At 46.5% G+C, this 23,856-nt stretch overlaps 1 protein-coding gene across 10 annotated transcripts in view; it reads right to left on the bottom strand.

The window, feature by feature from the left end:
• Positions 1-23,856, bottom strand: part of LOC138758885 (disintegrin and metalloproteinase domain-containing protein 10) — a 97,365-nt gene that overhangs the window by 60,551 nt on the left and 12,958 nt on the right. For 9 of the 10 annotated variants that reach the window (XM_069928424.1, XM_069928425.1, XM_069928426.1 and 6 more), the window contains 3 exons: positions 22,772-22,890; positions 19,016-19,174; positions 7,708-7,796 (listed from right to left, as the gene is read on the bottom strand). In XM_069928424.1, coding sequence (XP_069784525.1) covers positions 7,708-7,796; positions 19,016-19,174; positions 22,772-22,856 — 333 coding nt within the window. In that variant the 5' untranslated portion in view covers positions 22,857-22,890. The remainder of the gene's footprint in view (positions 1-7,707; positions 7,797-19,015; positions 19,175-22,771; positions 22,891-23,856) is intronic. The other variant, XM_069928423.1, reaches the window with a different exon arrangement.

Here is a 23,856-nt window from a genome sequence, read left to right as displayed (position 1 = left end):
GCGTGGGGGAGGGTCGTAGTGAAGGAGGGGGTACCTTGGGAAGAACCTGGAGATAATGACTAAGAGCATAAAAGTAGTCGCTTTTAATGTCAACAGCTTAAACAGTCCAGTGAAACGGAAAAGGGTCTTGGCGCACATTAAAAAAATGGGGGTCGATTTGGCCTTTCTTCAAGACTTAACTGAGCGGGAACATCAAAAATTAAAAAGAGAGTGGGTGGGCCAGGTTATATCCTCCTCCTTTGGAGGAGTGGCACTTTTAACAAGGAAAAGTGCAGAGGGTGACTGCAGACAAAATGGGTAGATTCGTAATGGTGCACTGTCAAATATACTCAGAGTCCTGGACCTTAAGTCAATGTGTTCGCCCCCAATTCTGATGATGAAAAATTTATACAGGACATTTCCCTACATTTGGCAGAGGGAAGTGAAAATATTTTGATAGGGGGCGACTTTAATTTATGCCTAGATCCTGTATTGGACAAGTCCACAGGATCTAACTAGGGCTAGAGCAGCCGAAAACCACGATTGACTGTAAGAGGGAGTTGAATTTAATAGATGTGTGGCATAGAATGCATCCAAGAGAGAGACTACTCATTCTAATCGAAACAACTTTACTCTTACTCTAGAATAGATTTTCTTTTTGTCTTCAGCACATTCAGAGGGTAGGATCATGGAAGCCGAGTACAGAGCGAGTCTTCTCTCAGACCACTCCCCCCTGATCTTGACTATAGACATGCCAGATAAGCAGGACATGGCATATAGGTGGCATATTAACACTTTGCTATTGAAAAAGCTTATAAGATCTCAAATAACTCAGTTTAGTGAGGACAACTGCCCCTCTACTCCAGATAAATTTCTTCTATGGGACACCCTCAAGGCGTATTTGAGGGGTCAGATAATTGGGTATACGAAGGTGGTCAAGAAAAATTATATGAGGGAAGTGGAGGAATTGGAAAAGGACATTACCCAATTAGAGAAAGATTTTCAGGACCATTACAGAGCTCTGACAAACAAGAAATTGGAATATAATACGCTTCAGACGTATAGTATGGAAAAGGCTATTATGAGGTTGAGACAAAAATATTAACATAACATAACAATTACAGCACGGAAACAGGCCATTAGGCCCTTCTAGTCCACACCGAACCAAACACCCCTTTCTAATCCCACCTCCCTGCACAATGCCCATAACCCTCCATCTTCTTCTCATCCATATACCTGTCCAACCTTTTCTTAAATAATACAATTGACTCCGCCGCCACTATTTCTCCCGGAAGATCATTCCACACAGCTACCACTCTCTGAGTAAAGAAGTTCCCCCTCATGTTACCTCTAAACCTCTGCCCCTTAATTCTTAACTCATGTCCTCTTGTTTTAAACTTTCCTCCTCTTAACGGAAATAGTCTATCCACATCCATTCTGTCTATCCCTTTCATAATCTTAAATACTTCTATCAAATCCCCTCTCAACCTTCTACGCTCCAAAGAATAAAGACCCAATCTGTCCAATCTCTCCCCATACTCCAGATGCTTAAACCCAGGCAACATTCTGGTAAACCTTCTCTGCACTCTCTCCACTCTGTTTATATCCTTCCTATAATTAGGCGACCAGAACTGCACACAGAACTCCAAATTAGGCCGCACCAACGTCTTATACAATCTCAACATCACCTCCCAACTCCTATATTCCCTGCAATGATTGATAAAGGCCAGCATACTAAAAGCCTTCTTCACCACCCTATTCACGTGAGTTTCTACCTTCAGGGAACGATGTACCGTCACTCCTAAATCTTTCTGCTCTTCTGTATTTCTCAATGCTCTCCCATTTACCACATATGTCCTATTCTGATTCTTCTTACCAAAATGAAGCACCTCACACTTATCAGCATTAAATTCCATCTGCCATTTTTCAGCCCACTATTCTAAGCAGCCCAAATCCCTCTGCAATCCTTGAAAACCTTCTTCATTATCCACTATTCCACCTATCTTAGTATCGTCTGCATATTTACTAATCCAATTCACCACCCCATCATCTAGATCATTAATGTATATAACGAACAACAATGGGCCCAATACAGATCCTTGAGGCACACCACTGGTCACCGGCCTCCAACCTGACAGACAATTATCCACTACCACTCTCTGGCCTCTCCCTTTCAGCCAATGTTCAATCCATTTGACTATCTCAAAATTTATACCTAAAGACTACACCTTCCTAACTAACCTTCCATGTGGTACCTTATCGAAGGCCTTACTGAAGTCCATATAGACAACATCCACTGCGCTACCCTCATCCACATTCCTAGTCACCTCTTCAAAAAATTCAATCAGATTGGTCAAACATGACCTTCCTCCCACAAATCCATGTTGAGTGCTCCTGATCAGACCCTGTCTATCCAGATGTTTATAAGTACTATCTCTAAGAATTTTCTCCATTAATTTACCTACCACAGACGTCAAACTTACAGGCCGATAGTTGCCAGGCTTCCTCCTTGAACCCTTTTTAAATAACGGAACCACATGCGCAATGCGCCAATCCTCCGGCACTATCCCCATATCTAATGACATTTGAAAAATTACCGCCAGAGCCTCTGCTATTTCCTCCTTCACTTCTCTCAATGTCCTGGGGAAGATCCCGTCTGGTCCCGGAGACTTATCCACCTTTATATTCTTCAAAAGCCTTAAAACTACACCTTTTGTAATCTCTATATTCCCCATATTTACCCAATTTGCTTTTTTAATCCCACATCTCCCAATATCCTTCTCCTTAGTGAATACCGAAGAAAAGAAACTGTTCAATATCTCCCCCATTTCTCTAGGTTCCACACACAGTTTTCCACTCTGATTTTCTAAGGGACCAATTTTGTCTCTAGCTTTCCTCTTACCATTAACATATTTGTAGAACTCTTTTGGATTAGTTTTCACCCTGCTTGCCATAGTTTTCTCGTACCTTCTTTTAGCTTTCCTAATTCCTCTCTTAAGATTCCTCTTACATTCAATGTATCTTTCAAACATCTCCTTAACTCCATGCTTCTTATATCTAATGTACGCCTCCCTTTTTCTTCGAACCAAGTTTCCAATATTCCTTGAAAACCACGGCTCTCTCAAACCTTTTGCCCCTCCTTTTAACCTAACAGGAACATAAAGCTTTTGCACTCTCAAAATCTGATCTTTAAAAGACTTCCATCTCTCTACTACATCCTGCCCATAAAACAAATTGTCCCAATGCACACCCTGCAAGTCCTTTCGCATCTCCTCAAATCTAGCTTTTCCCCAATCAAAAACCTCAATCCTTGGCCCTGATTTCTCTCTTTCCATAATGACATTGAAGCTGATGGCATTATGATCACTGGACCCGAAGTGCTCGCCAACACTAACCTCCGTCACTTGACCCATCCCATTTGCCAACAGTATATATTATGAATGGGGGGGGAGGGGGCACATAAGGTACTCACTTGGCAGTTGAGAGCAGAACAAGCCTCTAGAACAATTAATGCAATATGAATGAGGAATGGCCAGGTCGCGTACAAACCAAAGGAAATTAATGAGACCTTCAGGGAATTTTATGAAGGATTATATAAATCTGAATTGTCTGTGGACCTCAATCAAGAGGACGAGTTCCTGGCCAGATTAGACCTCCCCTGTCTGACCCCAGAGGATCAGGCAGGATTAGATCTTCCTTTTACTAAGGAAGAACTGGGTAAAGCATTGAGTGCACTGCAAACAGGCAAGTCTCTGGGGGAGGACGGGTTCCCGTCTGAGTTCTATCGAGAATTTAAAGACTTATTAATGCCTCTGTATATGGTGATGGTAGACCAGGCTAGGGAAACAAGGTCCCTGCTGGAATCTTTTGCAGTGGCGGTTGTTATGACTATTTTGAAGAAGGGTAAGGATCCACTTATGCCCTCTTCCTATAGGCCAATTTCTCTGCTGACTACTGATTACAAGATGCTAGCCAAAGCCTTGGCAAATAGATTGGCATTGCATTTGCTGAAATTGATAAACAAGGATCAGACAGGTTTTGTTCAGGGAAGGCAGGCAGCAGATAAAATTGGCAGATTGCTGAGTGTTATGCATCTGGCCCAATCTAGAAGTGAGAAGGGTCTGGTCATCTCCTTGGATGCAGAAAAGACCTTCGATAGACTTGAGTGGGAATTTATATTCAAGGTGCTGGAGAAGGCAAAATTGGATTAGGGTGCTATATCACATGCTCAAGGTGAAAGTTGTAACCAATGGGCAGGTCTCTCCAGCCTTCTCAATTACCAGATCTAGAAGACAAGGGTGCCCACTCTCATCGGCTCTCTTTGTGCTGGCTATGGAACCATTGGCAGAAGCCATTCGGCAGGATCCAGACATCAAAACTTTCTGGGTATAAGATCACTTGGGATAAGAGCGAAGTGATGCCACTCACTGCGGGTAATTATAATCAATTTAAAGGAATTAGTAATTTAAAGTGGCCACAGAAGGGGATCAAATACCTAGGAGTTAATATTGATAGTGACTTGAATAATTTATACAAGTTAAATTATGCCCCCTTGCTGGGAAGAGTCGAGGAGGACTTAAAGAGGTGGATGCCCCTGCCTATCACTCTGGTGGGCAGGGATGAATGTGTTGCCAAGATTCCAATATCTTTTCCAAACATTGCCTGTGCCATTGCCCCAGGGTTTCTTCAAACAGTTATCACATATGGTTAGGAGATTTCTTTGGAATGGTAAGGTACCAAGGGTCTCTATGGAAAAATTAACATGGGACTATAGTCTAGGCGGACTGAGATTGCCGGACTTCAAAAAATATTATTGGGCGGCTCAGTCGAGATACATCACCTCCCTTTTTCAGGGAAGAGATGTACCATCCTGGGCACAAATTGATCTGCAATTGGTGGGCGAGAAGATAGCAGAGGATTTTATTTATAAATGGGACATTAAATTGTTGACAGGGAAGAAGTGCAGGCCCATATTAAAACAAGTAATTAGTATCTGGGCCAAAATCAACCAGTATTTGGATATTAAGATGAGGCTGTCACCAAAAACGCCTTGGACTCCAAATAAATTAATACCACTGACAGTGGGTAACAAGATTTTGGACATCTGGCTCCGTAATGGAGTCAGATGTACAGAGGACTGTTACGAGCAAGGGCAATTCATGTCGTTTGAACAGCTTAAAAATAAATATGATTTACCAAATTAAACATTCCACTGCTATCTTCAAATAAGGTCTTTTCTATGGGATGTATTAGGTCCAGGTATGGTCCTACCTCGTTGCAGTAGCAGAGAGGCCCTAATTCAAAGGGGGATTGGTAAGAAATTTATTTCAGCTATGTATTACCTGTTCCAGTCAGAGGGACCCAAACTGGGCCTTCATAGGTCGAGAGAAAGATGGGAGTCGGACTTGGGTATTACAATTGATGAGAGGTGCTGGTCCGACCTGTGCCGAGAAAGTATGACTACGGTCGTTAATGCAAGGTACAGGCTGGTCCAGTATAATGTTTTGCACCAGTTGTACATAACGCTGCAGAAAATCCATAGATCAAAGCGAAAACTCCCAGACATATGCTTCAGGTGTGGTGTTGCAGCTGGGATGTTTGTACATGCAACCTGGTCATGTGCCAAGGTGAGGCCCTTTAGGGTGGATCTAGGCCAAGTCCTGGAAAAAATTATAGGTTAACAGTTCCCTTAGGACCCCGAGGTGTTCCTGCTGGGGAATATAATGGACATAAGGCTTACAATGAAGTTGTCCAAATTTCAAATCCAATTTGTGTTAATCGCATTGGCAGTGACCAGGAAGTGCATTGCGGTGACCTGGAAGTCCGACTCTATTCTTAGTATTGAGTGATGGAACAAGGAAATGCAAAGTTGTGTTCCCCTGGAGAGAATAACTTACAATCTGAGAAAAAAGTACAGCATCTTTCGGAAGATTTGTCAGCCATACATGCACTACATAGGTGCTTGGAAGTGATTGTTCTACTGTTCCCTGCTGCAGCTCCTCTTTCCCGCACTGATCCCGATCAAGGCAAGTCAAGAATGAGCACTGAGCCAGAAGCCGCCCGTTGGGCCGTGATGGTCCCTGTTTCTTTTTATTATTTGTACTCTTACTCATTTCCTTAATTTAGTGTTTGTTTTTGTTATCGACATTGGAGTATGAACAAATTGTTTAGTTTTATAGGTGGGAGGAGGGGAGTGGACAATGATGCGGGCTTGTATATATAGTCATAGAGAAAAGGAATATATGTACATGTATAGGAGATTGTGAACTGCCATCGTTGGCAGGTGGCGGTATATGATTGCAAGCCTGCATGAAAAATTATAAATATTAAAAAATAAAAAAAGCATATCTGTTGGACCTCATCTACATGCTTTTCTTATTTCTTGCTCGTTGCCAATCTCACTCCCACATCATCTAAGCTGATGTCCTTCTTTACATTAACCTCCTCTTTAATGTTCAATGTTTCCCACTGTCTTCACTTTTCAGTCAGTCTATCCTTTCTAATCGTTGAGTCTCCTCGAGTGTTAAGTTTCTAATCCTACCCCCACCCGCCCCACCCCCGGAATATGTCTCAATCACCTCAATCAGGTCATAACCACTAACAACTATCTCTGCAGTTTGTTCATCCATCATCCACTGTGTCAGGCTGCCAGTGGACCAGTCTGTGGGACAACTCCCCCACTTTACGTACCTGTTCCCCAGTGCTCATAAAAGCCATGTCCAAATGTTAAGTGCTGTTGGGGTGCTCCCTTCAATATTATCTTTGGATCCATGGATCACACCAAAGGGTAACAGTCAAATGTGCCTGGAGTCACATGGGAGTGAGCCAGCAGATGGAGAGCAGGTGAGTGAAAAAGGAGGGGTTATGCGACACTCCAGAGGATTCAGGTGAGTATTACTGCCCAGCTCATTTAAAATTTGGTAAGCAGTCTGGTAACCAGCACTGGGCCATCACCATGCCCTGCTGAGATACTTTGGCCTTCATCACCCAAGACAATTGAATATGGAAGTTGAGAGGTCATGGTGTAGTTGTACTGGTGAGGCCACATTTTGAGTATTATGTCCAGTTTTGGTCACTGTGCTACAGGAACGTGGCTGACAAGCTGGAGGGGGTGCAGAGAAGATTCACAACAAAGTTGGCAGGACTCGGGGGCCTGAGCTAGAGGGAGAGGCTGGGGTTTTATTCCTTGGAGCGCAGGAGGATGAGGGGTGATCTCACCAAGGTGTACAAAATCATGGGAGGAATAGATTGGGTGAATGCAGATTCTTTTGCCCAGAGCAGGGGAATTGGTAACCAGAGGAATTAGCTTTAAGGTGAGGGGGGAGAGATTTAACAGGAACCTGAAGGGTAACATTTTTCCACAGGGGGTGGTGGGTGTATGGGATGGGCTGCTGGGGGAGGTGGTTGAGGCAAGTACTATTGCAATTTTTGTGAAACATTTGGACAGATCCATGGATAGGATGGGTTTGGAGGGATTTGGGTCAAACGTGAGCAGGTGGGGCTATAGTGTGGATGGGACATTTGGTCATTATGGGCAGGATGGGCCACAGGGACTGTTTCCATGCTGTGTGATTCTCAGATTCAACTGAGCTGACCAAGCTCTCTACCTAGAGTTACCATCTCCCCCCCACCCCCCCCACACCACACACACACACACACACACACACTGCCCAGTTCCCAGTGAACTTCAGTCTAGAATTCTGTGGGAGCTGCTCTGGAATAGCTTGCCTGTTTTGATGCTTCCTGGAAATCCTGCTGGTGCTGAGAGACCTCAAGCACAGGCTGACTCAAACAGCTGGGGTTCCAGTGGGAAGAGTCTGAAATGGGAACAGGTTGGAGGTTAGCTGAGTAAGTAGTTCAGTACAGAGCCCAGCTGTATGGACTAGACACAAACTACAGACCCAGCCCAGGGTTAATGCAAACCACCATGAACACACTGCTCTTGGCTTCAATTATCTTTCAAGTTTAAACTGGACAAAGGAAGTAAAATTTAAATGCAAATTTAAATGGAAGATGGATGGAATAAAATATCTTGGAACAGAAACTGACAATAACTTGCAAAATCTGTACAAACAAAATTATCTTCCTCATCTTGGGAAGATAGAAAGGAACCTGCAGAAATGGAGAGACTTATCGATTACTTTGTTGGGAAGGGTTAACTGCGTCAAAATGAAAGTGATGCCAAGACTGCAATACCTTTTTCAATCGCTGCCTATTCTGTTACCTAAAAAACTTTTTTAAGCTACTAAACAACCATATTAGACAATTCCTATGGAAGGTACCAAGAATTGCATTGGAAAAACTGACATGGGACCACGGTGGGAGGACTTGGACTTCCAGATTTCAAAAAATACTACCTAGCTGCACAGGCTGGATTTCTCGCACCCCTCTTCAATGAAGACAACCCCCCGCCTTGGGTTCAAATGGGAATGTACTCAATGGAGGAAGGGGAAGCCAAGGATTTTATCTCTAAATGGAGTGTCAAATCACTAAAGAGATAGACGGAGATCCCCATACTATTAAATATGATCAGGACTTGGCAAGAAATTAATATCTAGGAAAAAAAAGTAGGGATATCAATAAAAGCAACATTGTGTAAAAATATGTTATTGCCTATGAACATGGGCAATAGAATATTAAATTTGTGGTAATGTATAAAATACATTAAGGACTGTTACATGGAAGGAACTTGCGTCCTTTGAACAATTAAAACACAAATAGGGCGTGGTCAAAGGGACCTTATTCTGTTTTCTCCAGCTTGGATAGTTCTTAAGAGAAAGATGGGACCAATATTGACCCCACCTGAAATTAGTGAAACGTAACAAACGGTTTGGATGGGGAATGCATCATGCATGAACACTCCCCAATCTCTCACCCTTTCAAAGGCACTCAGCATATCTGCCTCCTATTATCTTCCACTTGTGATGTTTCTGCCTGCTCCACTTCATTTATTGATGCTCCAGAAACCTCCTCATGCAGATCCACATTTAGTTAGTGAGGAGAGGGCATGATTTGAGCAAGGCTGGACTGGAGGGCAAGAAGGTCTCTAACCTCCATATATTTTCCACTTTCATCTGGTCTCCAAACCCTCGTGCCTCGAAGCTAAGGTCTGGGCTTTTCACTCAGTGACAGGTGGACCATACAGAAGATGGAACATGAACACAGAACATGGAACATGAACACAGAACATTACAGCACAGTGCGGGTCCATGATGTTGGGCCAACCGATGTAAACCTATTCCAAAACAATCTCATTTTCTCTTCCATCCTGGTGCCTATCTAAGCATCTTTAAAATGCCCCTATTATACCAGCCTCCACCAACCCTCCTGGCAATGCATTTCAGGAACCCATCACTCTCCGTGTAAAAAAAAAAGTACCCCTGACATCTCCCCTAAATTTTTCTCCACTCACCTTCAACAGACATCTGGTATTGGCCATTGCCACCCAAGGAAAAAAAAATGTTGGCTGTCCACCTTACCTAAGCCAACCATAATCTTATATACTTCGATTATGTCAGATCAGATACTATTTATAGTCATGTAATAAAACAGAAATGTCATATTACATGAAATTGCAATAAGGTAGACAAAGATAATCCATTAGCATTTCCAGGCGCCCCTTACAATCAGAGAAGGAGAAGCAAAAGAGACCCTCGGAATCACTGAGTGTCCATAGTTCCACCCCCAGCGCTCCTGCAGCCTCAACAGCTGCACAAAACTCCGATTCAGTTCCAAAAAGCCTGTAACCAATGCCCAGATCCAAGCATTCGGCACGATGAAGAAGCCTTCAGCGCCCAAGGGCCTTCAGGAGCCCTCCTTTCCCTCAGCATCTTCTCGAGGCCTGGTTCTGATACATGGTTCTCATGAGCCCGTAGTGTGAATCACCAGCAGCCACCGTCTGTGCAAGTCACCAACCGTTTGCCGCCTATGTGTGTCCTTCAGCCACCGAGCCCCTCAACAAGGGGAGTTCTCCCCGTTACTGGTGGCCTGCACCTCTTGCGGGTGCTGCTGTACACTTGGTGCCGCCATTTTAGCCCAAGACCCTGCAGTCACTGGATTTTAAATAAAAAACAGTTGGCTCCTTTAACAAGCCAGTTAAAACCTGTACAGAGCTGTTGACAGTCGGACTGGGCGGTTAGACCCTTCGGGGGGATGCTGCGTCTACACTCTCCCCAGGCCCACACCGGTTACAGCAGCTTCGGAAGTGCTGCCATTTCTTTCACCTCTTGTCCTCCATTGCTCTAAAGAGAAAAGCCTCAGCTCTGAAACATTTTTCCATAAGACATCATCTCCAGTCCAGGCAACATCCTGGTAAATCTCCTCTGCATCCTCTCTAATGAGGTGGCCAGAATTGAACTCAATACTTTAAGTGTGGTCTGACCAGACTTTACAGAGCTGTAACATTACTTCATGGATCATGAACTTGATCCCCCATCTAATGAAGGACAGCACATCATATACCTTCTTAATCACCCTATCAGCATGCACGGTAACCTTGAGGGATCCTTAGACGTCAAGATCCATGTTCCTCCACACTGTTAAGAATCCTGCCAATAACCACATACTCCACCTTCAAGTTCAACCTTCCAACGTGCATCACTTCACACTGATCCGGACTGAATTCCATCTGCCACTTTTCCGTCCAACTCTGCAAACTGTTGCAACCTACATTATCCATTCATCACCTGCAAAACCATTTAGCAAGATCACAAAAAGCAGGGGACCCAGAAACACCACGAGTCACCAACCTCCACACAGAATAAGCTTCGTCTACTACCACCTTCTGTGAACCAGCCAATTCCAAATCCAAGTGGCCAGGTTTCTATGGATCCCAGGCATCGTGACTTTCTGGATGAGCCTACTGTGGGGAACCTCATCGAATGCTGCCATTCCTCTGCTACCTCTCCTGTGTCGAGGAAGGATGCAAATGTCTTCTCTCGCTTCCCTTGGTTCCTGGAGGATACCACATCCGAATGTTTTTCACTACCTCTTTTTTAATCTTGCCATATTCCAGCACATTGGACACTGAGCATTCATGGGGAATAATATTATATACATCAAAGTCTCTCTCCCTGGTGAAGCAAGATATTTATTAAGGGCCATCCCTACCTCTTTCTCTACCTACATCCCCCTTTCTTCCCTGCGTAGTCCTACCCTCACTCTCGTCATCCTCCTGTTCATCACAGATGTGTGGAATGGCTTGGGTTTCCCCCAGCCCCCTTCCAGCTCTCCAAAGTCCCTTCCTGATGACCTGGTGGTGTTCCCAAGCACCTGCTGGCCTTTTTGTGGCAGAGCTCTGGCTTTGGGAGGAGTTGGAGGCAGCCTTTCCATTGCAGCGATGGGGCAGGCAGTCACTGTTCCAGAGGTGCCTTGGCAGGTATTGAGGTCGGAGCTGCAGCTTTAGTGAGGAGCCTCGGGGAGTCAGGAGGTGGGTATAACCACAGCTCCAACTGAGTCTCTGGTCAATGATGGAGTAGAGGTTAGAGGGGCACTTTTCTAGGATGACCGCTAACTTGCCACATCAGCCCCTAACTGAATGTTTCCTAGGTCTTGGGGCCTGGGCTGATCAGGGGGTGCCTCACTTAACAAGGGGTCGACGAGAAGTGAACGGTGCAATCATGAGTGAATATCCACATTGCTGACTTTACAAACTAGAAGAAATAGAAGCAGGAGCTGGTCACTCAGCCTTTGAGCCTGAAAACCACCATGAAGGGGCAACAAGCGACTGGGATGACAGCTGATCCTTTGCCACTGTCCTTGACTGACCCCATATCCTGATTCTTTTCTATCCATTCATCTACAGGTCCCTGCCTCGAATATACTCAACTCTCCACAACCCCCAGGTAGAGGATGAAAAGTGTATCCCCTCATCTCGGTGCCTCGTTTGAGCCCTGGTGGAACTGAAGTCACTTCATCCCACAGTCCAGTCACTACCTTCAATCCCTCAGCCAGCGTCGTTACCACCTACTAAACACTTCCAGCAGGTGGGATTGCACAAACACCATCGTGTGGACTGCGGATTGGTTATCAGTCCCTACAGGTGGGCAGCCCGTGACTTGTCCGTTTCCCCCCTGGGGGATTGGTGTTGGAGGCTCAGGTGTTTACAACCCACGTGAGTCTGGCCAAGTGTGGATCATGGACAAAGACTTAAGGAGGCTATGGGCAGCCTGTGAAAGAGCAGAGACGTGGTCGATGGGGTATTATTTGGGAAAAAGGTCATCCACTAGGGGCCATGAAGAAGGGAGTGGTAAAGCACGATGGGTAGATGGGAAAGGTGGAGGTGGGAGACCAAGGCAGATTGGTGGATACCTGACAAAGGGAGGAATGGAATGGGTCAGGTGGGGGAAGATGAGTCACTCAGGGTGTAGCTGAAGACAGTTTGGTGAAAGACTGTAAGTGAGGCCCCATGCATCTTCCATCTGCCTGGGCAGTCTAAAGCCCAATGGTGTAAACAGAGTTTTCCAATTCCAGCTAACAAGTCTCTCTCTTCTTCAAATCCACCTGTTCTTCCCCTTTCCCCCTCTCCCCACCCCCCCCCCCCCCATTTTTGACCCATCCCCACATACCCCCATTCTCAATCTACTCCCCCTCGGTTTCATCCGGTTCCTCTCCATGGAGGAGAATGAAGGCAGTCCTCCCATAGGAATCACAGCTCTGCCCCAGTAGTGACAAGGGCATCTCTGAACAGCTGCTACTGGGCAGAGGGAATGTACGACGGACATTAGTGGTGGACCCTCACCCTGCTATCTCATGCCCACCTCTCCAAGTGCAACAGGTAGTGCGGTTAGCACGATGATGGTGACCCAGGTTCGAATTGCCGCTTGTACATTCTACCCGTGGGTTCCCCCCCCCCCCCCACCCCGAGTGCTCCGGTTTCCTCCCACGTTCCAAAGACGAACAGGGTTTGGGAGGTTAATTGGGTGGAATTCAGTGTCATGAATTTCAATGGCTGGTATCAGCTTCTCTCCTGCGGGCAGAGGCAGTTGCTGAGACCCAAGCAGCCGAAGGGTTAATCTCAGGCGGTGGTCCAGCATGGTTGCTGGGCAATAGAATGTAATGCAATTGCCGGGAGTAGGAATGGGATGGCAGAAACTCGCACAGTGAGATAACGTTCACTCAGCATTAAACAAGCAGCCTGTAAACCCTGCCACCCAGCTCAGGCAGCTCGTCCAATGGCAGGGCGTCACCTGACCACTGTACAGGCAAGACTGACCAACCCTGAAGGGAGTTACAAGCTTTTTACAGTTCATTAAACCCCTGAGCATTAGTGTCCTTTCTGAAGAGTCTCAGGGACGAAGTTGCACTGTGTCCCACTTGTTTGCTTTGAGTCCTTGCCAAGTTCCCTTCACAAAGCGTCTGATTAGATCGACTCCCTGCTCAGCTCCCATCACACAATGTTTTCTTCTTCAACCCCCTTAGTCACATTGGTATCAATTCACTTCCTGACACATTCATAATCAACTCCCTGCAGACAACTCCGTGAATACCGGCAGCGCACCTCCCTTGTAAATGCAATAAAACCCCTGGTATCCGGAATTCAAGCATCCGGCAGCCTCAAGCAACTGGCAAAACAATCAAGGAAAATCATTTTTTAAATTGAAATAAATAAGAATAAAATAAAAGTATACAAGTTTAAAATTGTAGAAGTAAATGTTCTCTGAAGTAACACATAAACCTTTGGTGAAGATGGGAGTAAATATTCAGCCAGCGGAGGGCTCATAGCAGGTGTTTGAATAAAATTGTGTGAAGCAGCAATGGCGTCGCTCAGGATGAAGAGGGGTGACTCTCTTAAAGTGTGTCCTTATCTCTACTTAGTAAGAGTTGCCCCGGTCAGAGGCTTTGTCAGTAAACTTGGAGGGGGGGGGGTTAATTATCTACAATGTTATTGTTCGTCTTTCAGGCAGCTCCATGGAGGGGGAGGAACCTGCAGATGCAGCGACGGTTAAATGTTTCCAAAGAATGTGACTGAAAATAAAGTATTAAGGCTTTATGATCATGCAAGTGAAGTATGTTCAGTGTAAGAACCATAGAACACTACAGCACAGAAAACAGGCCATTTGGCTCTTCTAGTCTGTGCTGACCCCAATTTTACCAGTCCCACTGTCCTGCTCCCACTTCATAACCCACTAGTCCTCTCCCATCCATGTATCTATCCAATTTATTCTTAAAACTTAAGATCAAGCCCACATTCACCACATCAGACAGCAGCTCATTCCACTCTCCCACCACTCTCTGAGTGAAGCACTTTCCCCTAATGTTCCCCCTAAACCTTTCCCCTTTCAGCTTTAAACTATGACCTCTCGTATTTATCTCCCCCAATCTAAGTGGAAAAAACCTTCTCAATCCACTCTGGCTGTACCTCTCATAATGTTGTAAACCTCTATCAAATCTCCCCTCACTCTTCCGCACCAAGGAATAAACTGTTTAATCTTTCCCTGTAACTCCACCTCTGAAGACCCAGCAACATCCTAGTAAACTTTCTCTGAACTCTCTCAATCTTGTTGATTTCCTTCTTGTAGTTTGGTGACCAAAGCTGCACTCAATATTCCAAATTTGGCTTCACCAATGTCTTACACTGGTATCTCATTGGCGGAGACATCGCGGCAACTCGGACGATCAAAAAAATGGCTTGCGCTCTCACCAAGGCGGCGCCAGGGTGACATCCGTGATGTCTCCAGACAAGGTGACAACCAATTCGCCCGGAAGTTGCGGCAACATCTCCGCGACGTCTCCAGCAGTTGCTGTGACGTCTCTGCAACCAGCGGAGACTCGAGTCGCCACCAGGTCGCCACCTAGTCTCCAGGCCAATGAGATAGGCCCTTTTATACAACCTGACCATAACATCCCAACTCCTGTTCTCAATACTTAGATTTATAAAAGCTTTCTTTACAATCCTGTCCACCTGCAACGCCACCTTCAGGGAACAATGTATCTATATTCCCAGATCCTTTTGTTCCCCTACACTCCTCAATGCCCTACCATTTACTGTGTATGTCCTACCTTGGTTTGCCCTTCCAAAATGCATCACCTCACACCTGTCTGCATTAAACTCCTGCCATTTTCCCACAGAGACACAGCAAAATCATACAAACTACTTAACGACAGCATAGGATTCGAACCCAGGTCACTGGTGTAGTAACATGGCTCACTAACCTCTATGCTATAAGTAAAATAATTTGAACAAGGATGTTTGTGGCAAGGTGAGTAAATTTGCTGCTGACATGTAAATACGTGCTACGGTGGACAATGAAGAAGGTTACCAGGGTTATCACAGGATCTAGATCAGATGGAGCACTGGGTTAAGGAATGGCAGATGCAGTTCAACTCAGAGGAGTGCAATGTGCTGCATTTGGGGTAAATCGAATGAGGGCAGGACTTACTGTGTTAATGATCGGGCCCTAACGAGGGTTATGGATCAGAGGAACCTCGGGGAGTAGCTCTTTAAAGATGGCAGCACGGGTAGACAGTCATGAATAGTGTGTATGGGTCATTTGCCTTCATCGATCGGTGCATTAAATCCAAGTTTGGGGATGTCGTGTTGAAGTCGTACAAGACTTTGGTGAGGCCACACTTAGAAGCAAAAAGAGGCAGTGGTGTGGACCTGCGGGGAGCAGTGACACAGCACTCCCCCACAGGGTCCAACTGCCAGGATCGACTGCCGTCGGCCCCACACAGACTTTAAACAGATTGTTTAAGGAGCTGACCGAGGTTTTATTATAAAATCCTGCGACCGCGGAGTCTGAGTCCAAGATGGTGGCGCCTATGTTCGGCAGCAGCCACGAGGAGGTTGCAGACTACGGGGGGTCTGGTGCAGGACAGCAGAAAATGGGGAGACCACCACCATCCTTCCCTGTTTGAGAACGAGAGACAGAGAAGTCGACCCACAGAATGATAGGCACGGCAGCGAACCAGGGATGGCTCTGAGGCTGAAGAACACGCAGGCGGCGGGGCTGTTGGTGACTCTAAATGAGGAATCCATGCAGGCCATGGTCTGCTGGCGGCTGCCGTCAAGGGAACTTCTCCAAGGCTGCAGAGACTGGCTTGAGGCTGGCTGAAGGGGTACCAGATATCGGAACTGAGAGGGTGCTTAAAGGCGCGATGGAGACTTCCAGATTGTGTTGGAGATTTGGATCTGGAGCTCAGGTTGCCGATAGTTTAGACTGGAGTCTGAGTGGCTGCAAGGCTGTGGTGGGCAAATCCACGGCACTCAGTGACTCTGGGGATTTCTCGTTTGCTTCTCTTTCTCCGACTGCAAGGTGTACCAGGCAATTTCTGCTGATGGGGAATCTTTATCTGCCTTACAGTAGACTAAAGGAAATTTTGTGTAATATTATTTTCATGGCAATAAAAGAATCTTGAATCTTGACTCCTATGTGCAATTTTGGTCTCCCAGCTATAGGAAGGATATTATAAAGTTAGAATAAGTACACAAGAGCTTTACAAAGTAGTTGCCAGGATTAGGGAAGTTGAGTTATCACAAGAAACCAGAAAAAACTAGGCCTGTTTTCCTTAAAGCACACGAGGTAGAGAGGGGATCTTATTGAGGTCAGAAAATAATGGGTGGCATAGATAAGGGGAATGTTTCCGAGAGAGGGAAAATCCGAGATGAAAAAGGTACATCTATAAGGTGAGGGCAGGGTTGTGAGGAGACAATTCTTCGCTCAGAGGGTGGTAGGCACATGGAACGAGCTGTCAAAGTGATACAGGCAGGTACCTTGGCTTCCTTAAAGAAACGCTTGGATGACTCCATGGATGGGAGAGGATTGCAGGGTCCCGGGCCTAACGCAGGCAGGTGGGGCTAGAGTCGGAGGCATGTTGGTGGCGGGGGAAAGCTGGACCCCTGGGCCTGTTTCCATGCTGTGGGTCAATGACCCTATGAGCTCATTACAGAACAGAATGAGAAGGTTTTCCCTCAGGTCCCTCTCCTCTCACCTTAAACCTATGTCTCTAGTTCTCGAATTGTCCACCCTGGAAAAAAGACTGAGAACAGTCACTCTCACCATGTCCCTCATAGTTTTATGAACCTGAATAAGGTCTATCCTCACCCTCCTGCATTCTAAGGAATAAAGGCCCAGCCTATCCAACCTCTCCCTATAATCCAAGGCCTCCAGTTCTAGCAACATCTTGGTGAATCCTCTTCCAATTTATTATGTCCTTCCATTAGCTGTGTGACCAGAACTGCACACAGGACTCTGAGAGTGGTCTCACCAATGCATTGCACAGCTGAACCATGAGATTCTAACTTTTGTGCTCAATACCCCACTCAATGAAAGTCAGTGTGCCAAATGCCCTCTTCCCCACCCTGTCCACAACGCTCTCCAGAGCCTTGCCATTCACCGGGCAAGTCTCCGCCCTGCTCTGCCTTCCCAAAGTTCAGCTCCTCATATTTGTCAGAGGCAAATTCCATTTGCCACTCCTGCAACCTTCCCATCACTGATGTCAGGTTCATCTGCCTGTGGTTCCTGGTTTGAACTTTGCTGCCCTTGTTAAACAATTATGCAGCATTAGCCACTTTCCAGTCTTCCAGCCCTTTACCCGAGGACAAAGATAACGTAACCATCCCAGTGAAGGCCTCTGCATCAAGCCCTGGGGATATGCCCCTCGAATAATTACAAGGCTACCAACACCTCCTCCCAGGTACTTCTTACCTGTCCACTTCAATTCCATGCTTTCCCCTGATCTTCATTGTGACGAGTGATGAGGAATATTCACTCTGAATCCTACCCATCTTCTATGGCTCCATGCAAACATAGCCCTGTTGATCTTTAATGGGGTAAATTCTCTCCCAACTCACCCATATACTTTTAATACCCAGTAAAACCTCTGGTATCTGGCATCTATGGGAATTGATAGATGCTTTTCCAATGCTTGAGACTTACTCTCACAATGCCTATCTAAAAATAAACAGTTTAAAAGACAAAATATTAGACTGTACTTGCACTGAACCAACTTCACTTGCATGAATGTATAAACCTTAAAGCATTTTACTTTACTTTCAGTCAGATCTTTGAAAACATTTAACCGTCGGTGCATCTGCAGGTACCTCGCCCTCCGTGGAGCTGCCTGAAAGACGATCAATAACATTGTAGATAATTATTCCCCCCTACCCCAAATCTCTACATCCTGGGCGATGCCATTGCTGCTTCACACAACGTTATTCAAACACCTGCTACAAGCAAAGCCCGACCAAGGCTCTCTGCTGGCTGAATATTTGCTCCCATCTTCACCATATGTGTTACTTCAGAGAACATTCACTTTTACGATTTTAAACTTGTATTTAATTTTTTATTGATTTTAAATATCTGTGTGTTTATTTATTTTCCTTGATTCCTTCCCACCCCGGCTTCTTGAGTTTTCCGGTTGCTTGAATTCCACATAACAGGGGTTTTATTGTACTTGTAGAAACTTTTGGATTTTTTTCATCCTTCCTGCCAACTCCAACTCTGTTTGCCGTCCTGATTTCCCTCTTAATCGTACTTTACACCTGTACTCATCAAAGGATTTATGTGATCCAGATGTTTCAATCCATCGTAAGTCTCTTTTATCCTGTCCAGAGCCACAACATCCTTCATCAACCGGCTTCCCTAAACTCACCAGCCTTCACCCTGCCAGGTACCTGCAGTGCCTGAAATCCTGTTGTCTCATCATTAAAAACTCCCTGAACATCGAAATCAAGCCCTCTTTGCCATTCTCCTCAGGCATCTCGTTCCATATACAGGCCGCCTTCCGAGTGAAAAGTTGGCCCTCAGGCCCCTCCTAAATCTCTCTCCTCTCAGCTTAAACCTACCTCCTCTCGCTCTAGAATCACCTTTCCTGGGAAATCACCCGCCCCTGTCTTTCTCTGATTAAATTATCCTGCTTTTATTGGGAGATGTTGATGTTCCTTCCCGGTTTCGGTTTTCTGCCACTCTTCAGGTTACTGCGCCCTGGGTCAAGGAACATTGTGAGCTGGACGGTAAGCTCAAACCAACTGCTCCCCTCCTTGCATTGACAGGTAGACGGTGGCTCGCCAAGGGTGATCCGGTCAAGCACTCACCAACATCATCCTGGTGATAGATAATGGAATGGATGGCAGGATCCTCCCCTTGAATATACCGCTCCATAGGTTCCACATAGTATCTGCCCTTCTGTGTTTGAATAAAACCTTCGAATCGTCCATCAATGATGGAGCCATGACAATAGGAGCTGTTCTCATCTGTGTGTGGGAGGAAGACAGCTCGGTCAAGCAACTTAACCATCGTGTCATAGATAATGTACAATGCAAATTCTCCGAAATTCCTACCTGCTGCAGCCAAACAGATATTTGTTTATAAAACTAAAAGTGTAAACTTAGTTGAATTAAAAAAGAAATAAAGTGCATAAAATAGATAATAAATATTCACAGGGATCCAAGTACAGGAACTAGAGCAGACAGTCCTATTACGGTGTTGGAGCAGTCCCTGATTAGAGTGACAAAGGCCGGTTTAGGTGCCTGATAACTTCAATTTTATCTTGTGGTGTTTCATTCCCGATGAAGGGTCTTGATCTGAAACACTGACTGTCCATCGCCTTGCGCAGATGCTGCCAGACCCGTTGAGTTATTCCAGCACCTGTGTGTGGTGTTCCATCAATGGGGCCGGAGCAGCGATGGTTTTGTTAACCATTGCTGTTGAGTTTCATGGAGTCAGAGCTTTACACCACAGAGAACGGCCCTTTGGCTCATCGTATCCATGCCAACCGAGTTGTCAACCTGAGCTGGGGTCCCATTTTCCCGTGTTTGGCCTATATCTCTTTAAACTTCCCCTATCCATGCACTGGTCCAAAAGTTTTTTTAAAGGTTGCAGCTGTCCCCACCTCTCCCATGACCTCCGGCAGCCACCGCGCTCTGTGTGAAGAAGGAGCCACGCTGTCACAATTAAACTCATATCCATTTGTTGATAAACTCCAGCAAACTTAAGGTTTTCTCAATCTTGAACATTTTATGGGAGGATTTGCATAAAGTTGGATTTCCTCAAGTCAGGTCTTGCCTGTACAAGCCTAACACCCACACACCTCACATCTTGCACACTGGATCACGCCAGACACCTCAGACAAACATGCTGAGGGAGCAGTGGTAGGAGGGTGACCAGCAGGGGGCAGGTGTGCTGCATGACTGCAGGTCAACACAGTGCTGAGCAGTGGCCAAAAGACAGAGCAAACTCTTGAACCCACCCCACACCCTGGGACTCCTCTCCTTGATAATCCTCAGGTGGCAGCAGGGCTAGGAACACGGCAGAGCTAGCTGATGGCTAAGATGCTGAGAAACATCAAGAAGTTGAAGGCCCTCAAATGACCATCCATCCACCCCTGGATCTGGAGTGACCTTCCAACCATCTCTAGCCCCAGAGTGACCATCCAGCTCTGGTCCTGCAGTGACCATCCATCCAGCTCTGGTCCTGCAGTGACCATCCATCCAGCTCTGGTCCTGCAGTGACCATCCATCCAGCTCTGGTCTTGGAATGACCGTCCCATCTTAGTTACCATCCATCCTTGGTTCATCTATCCCTGGACCTGGAGTGACCCGTCTAACTGTGGAGAAAGGCATGGAAGCCAGGAACTTGGGACAAACTTAAAGTGAGTCCACCCAACAGAAGTGGAGGTGTTTGACGTCTTAAAACAAATTACGGTTGATAACTCCCTGGTGTTTGATCAAGTGAATTTTAGTTTGCTACGGGAAGCTAAGAAAGAAACTTCTGGTGTCCTGGCAGAGGTGTGTGCCTCATCGATGGGCCAAGTTGATGTGCCAAGATCGGGAGTGACTACTGTTGTACCTTTATTTGAAAGCAGCTGCAAGGACAAAACCAGGGACCTACACGCTGGTGAACTCAACATCAGTTCTGGGTCAGTTACTAGAGGGACAGGATGTCCATGCATTTGGAAAGCAAGAACTGATTACGGAGAGTCCACGTGTGTTTGTGTGGGGGGATATCATGTCTCGCAATCTTGACATTTTTTGAAGTGATCAATAAGATTGATCAAGATTGGGTAGTAGATGTCCTCGTGGGCTTCAGCAAAACCTTTGACAAGAATCCATAATGTCAGCTCATCCGGAAAGTGATGATTACATGGGATCCAAGGTGAGCGGGCCAATTGGATACAGAATTGTTTTGATGGTAGGAGACAGAGTATGGTAGTGGAGAGTGGTTACTCAGTCAGGAGGTCTGTGACCAGTGGAGTACTGCAGGGGTGCCGCAGATAGAATTTAACCTGGACAAGTTGAGGGACCTTGGGAGATTAAACCAGGGCAGGCCTTGGACGAGGAGTGGTGATGCAGACAGAGTGATGAAGAAGGCGTTTGGAACACTCGCCTTCATCAGTCAGGGCACTGAGTACAGGAATTGGTTACAATCGCATTGGGTATTGGTGAGATCAACACTTGGGAGTATTGTGCACAGTTCTAGTCACCCCGCTATGGGAAAGATCTCATTAAACTGAAAGGGAGCAGAAAAGATTCTCAAGAATGTTACCAGACAAGCCAGCTTGAATTATATGGAGAGGCTAGATAGGCTGGGACCTTCCTCCCTGGGGTGTATGAAGCTGAGGGTGGGGGGTGGGGGTGGGGGTGAGACACCTTAGAGAGGTTTATAAAATCATGTGGAGCATGGATAACGTAAACCATCATTGTCTTTTCCCAAGGTAGTGAAATACAAAACTCGTGGGTGTGGATTTAAGGGGAGATAGGTGAGATTTAAAGGGGACTCGAATAGCACCTTCTTCACAGGGAGGGTGGTGGGTGCTTGGAACGAGCTGCCAGAGGGAGTGGTGGAAGTGGGACAGTTGAAATATTTAAAAGAGATCTAGACAGGTACATGGATAGGAAAGGCTTAGAAGGTTATGATTTGAATGCAGGCAAATGTGACGAGCCTGGTCAGTAGAGGTGAGATAGAGTGAAGGGCAGATTTCTGTGTGATAGCGCCCAACAACTCTCATTGATTAAAGGCAATGCTGACACACTGGAGACAGTGATGAATCTTTAAATGGGAATTCAAAGACTGAGAACTCAGACATGGCACAAAACCCTCGTTCATACCAGCCATCAACCGCCCACTGGACAATCCCCCCCATGCTAGGAATCTCTGCTCAAGATCTCTCAGTGGCGTAAAGGCTTTCAGGATGGCTTTGAGAACCTGGGTCCAGAGCACCTCATTGACCAGCAACCTCCCCTCTCTTTGCTCTACCATTGCTCTGTTTCCCCAATCCTTGTGTCTGACTGGAGCAGGGAGATGTAGATGAGATGCCAGATTGCACCGACTGTGGGTCGGGAGAAATGTCTGATGGACTCCTCACCAATAGCTCAAATGTGACAATAAATGCATCTTGTGATCAAGGTTGCCCTGTTAAACCACTAAGCAGCCTACCTCCTGCGGTAAACAGGAGGCAAAGGGAACGCCATACGGAAGTCTTAAATGGCCTCTCACATTGATATCTTGGACAGTAACATCCAGGTAAAAAACTGTTCACTGGGAAGTTATTTACCAAATGTGCTGGAGAAACTCAGCAGGTCACACAGCATCCAGAGGAAGGAAAGGGTAACCAACGTTTCGGGTCTGAGCCTTTCAGGAAAGAAGCAGAGAGCCTTTGAAGGGCTCAGGACCTGAAACATTGGTTAACACTTCCTTCCTGGGAATGCTGTAAGATCTGTTGAGTTCCTCCAGCATTCGACTCTAGTGCCTGCAGATGTTTGGATGACATGTAAAACACCAGTTGCTGAAGCCCTGGGAGTTATGTTGAGCAGGAGGCAGGACTACAGGCAGTTTGTGTGATCCAGACTTACCCCGCAGCTCCCCGGAATAGATATGCGAGAGCTCTCCATATTCCTGGCCACTTTTGGTTTCAATATTAAAGTCTTCTGCGAACATACTTGCATCTCTTTTCAATTGGAGATGAAATTGCCTGCAACAAAAACATAAAAGGTTAATTCACCATCCACTAGCAGTCGCAGGTCTCCACGACTGATGGAACGGAAACCAATGAACCAGCAAATGGGAGTGAACTGTTAACAGAGGGCAGGGTGTGAAGGAGGGGAGGGTTAAGGAGGGGAGGGTTAAGGAGGGGAGGGTTAAGGAGGGGAGGGTTAAGGAGGGGAGGGTTAAGGAGGGGAGGGTTAAGGAGGGGAGGGTTAAGGAGGGGAGGGTTAAGGAGGGGAGGGTTAAGGAGGGGAGGGTTAAGGAGGGGAGGGTTAAGGAGGGGAGGGTTAAGGAGGGGAGGGTTAAGGAGGGGAGGGTTAAGGAGGGGAGGGTTAAGGAGGGGAGGGTTAAGGAGGGGAGGGTTAAGGAGGGGAGGGTTAAGGAGGGGAGGGTTAAGGAGGGGAGGGTTAAGGAGGGGAGGGTTAAGGAGGGGAGGGTTAAGGAGGGGAGGGTTAAGGAGGGGAGGGTTAAGGAGGGGAGGGTTAAGGAGGGGAGGGTTAAGGAGGGGAGGGTTAAGGAGGGGAGGGTTAAGGAGGGGAGGGTTAAGGAGGGGAGGGTTAAGGAGGGGAGGGTTAAGGAGGGGAGGGTTAAGGAGGGGAGGGTTAAGGAGGGGAGGGTTAAGGAGGGGAGGGTTAAGGAGGGGAGTGTGGGGGTCAGGGTGAGTGTGGGGGGATGTATGGGGGAGGAGAGTTTGAAGGAGGGGAGTGAGGGGAGGGTTAGGGAGGGGAGTGTGGGGGTCAGGGTGTGTGGGGGTCAGGGTGTGTTGGGGTTAGGAGAGTGTGGGGGAGGGTTGGGGATGGAAGGGTGTGGTAGGGGTGTGTGGCGGGTCAGGGTAAGTGTGGGGGGTGAGGGGAGTGTGGGAGTGTCTCCATGACCAGAGCAGTCCCTGCCATGGGGAGTGGAACTGGCCCACAGCTGCAGCAGATGTGTAGAGGGAGGGCACTGAACAGCA

This window comes from Narcine bancroftii, chromosome 3, assembly GCF_036971445.1.
Source record: "Narcine bancroftii isolate sNarBan1 chromosome 3, sNarBan1.hap1, whole genome shotgun sequence".
In the NCBI taxonomy this organism is placed as follows: Eukaryota; Metazoa; Chordata; class Chondrichthyes; order Torpediniformes; family Narcinidae; genus Narcine; species Narcine bancroftii.
This window is presented reverse-complemented; position numbering and strand designations above follow the sequence as displayed.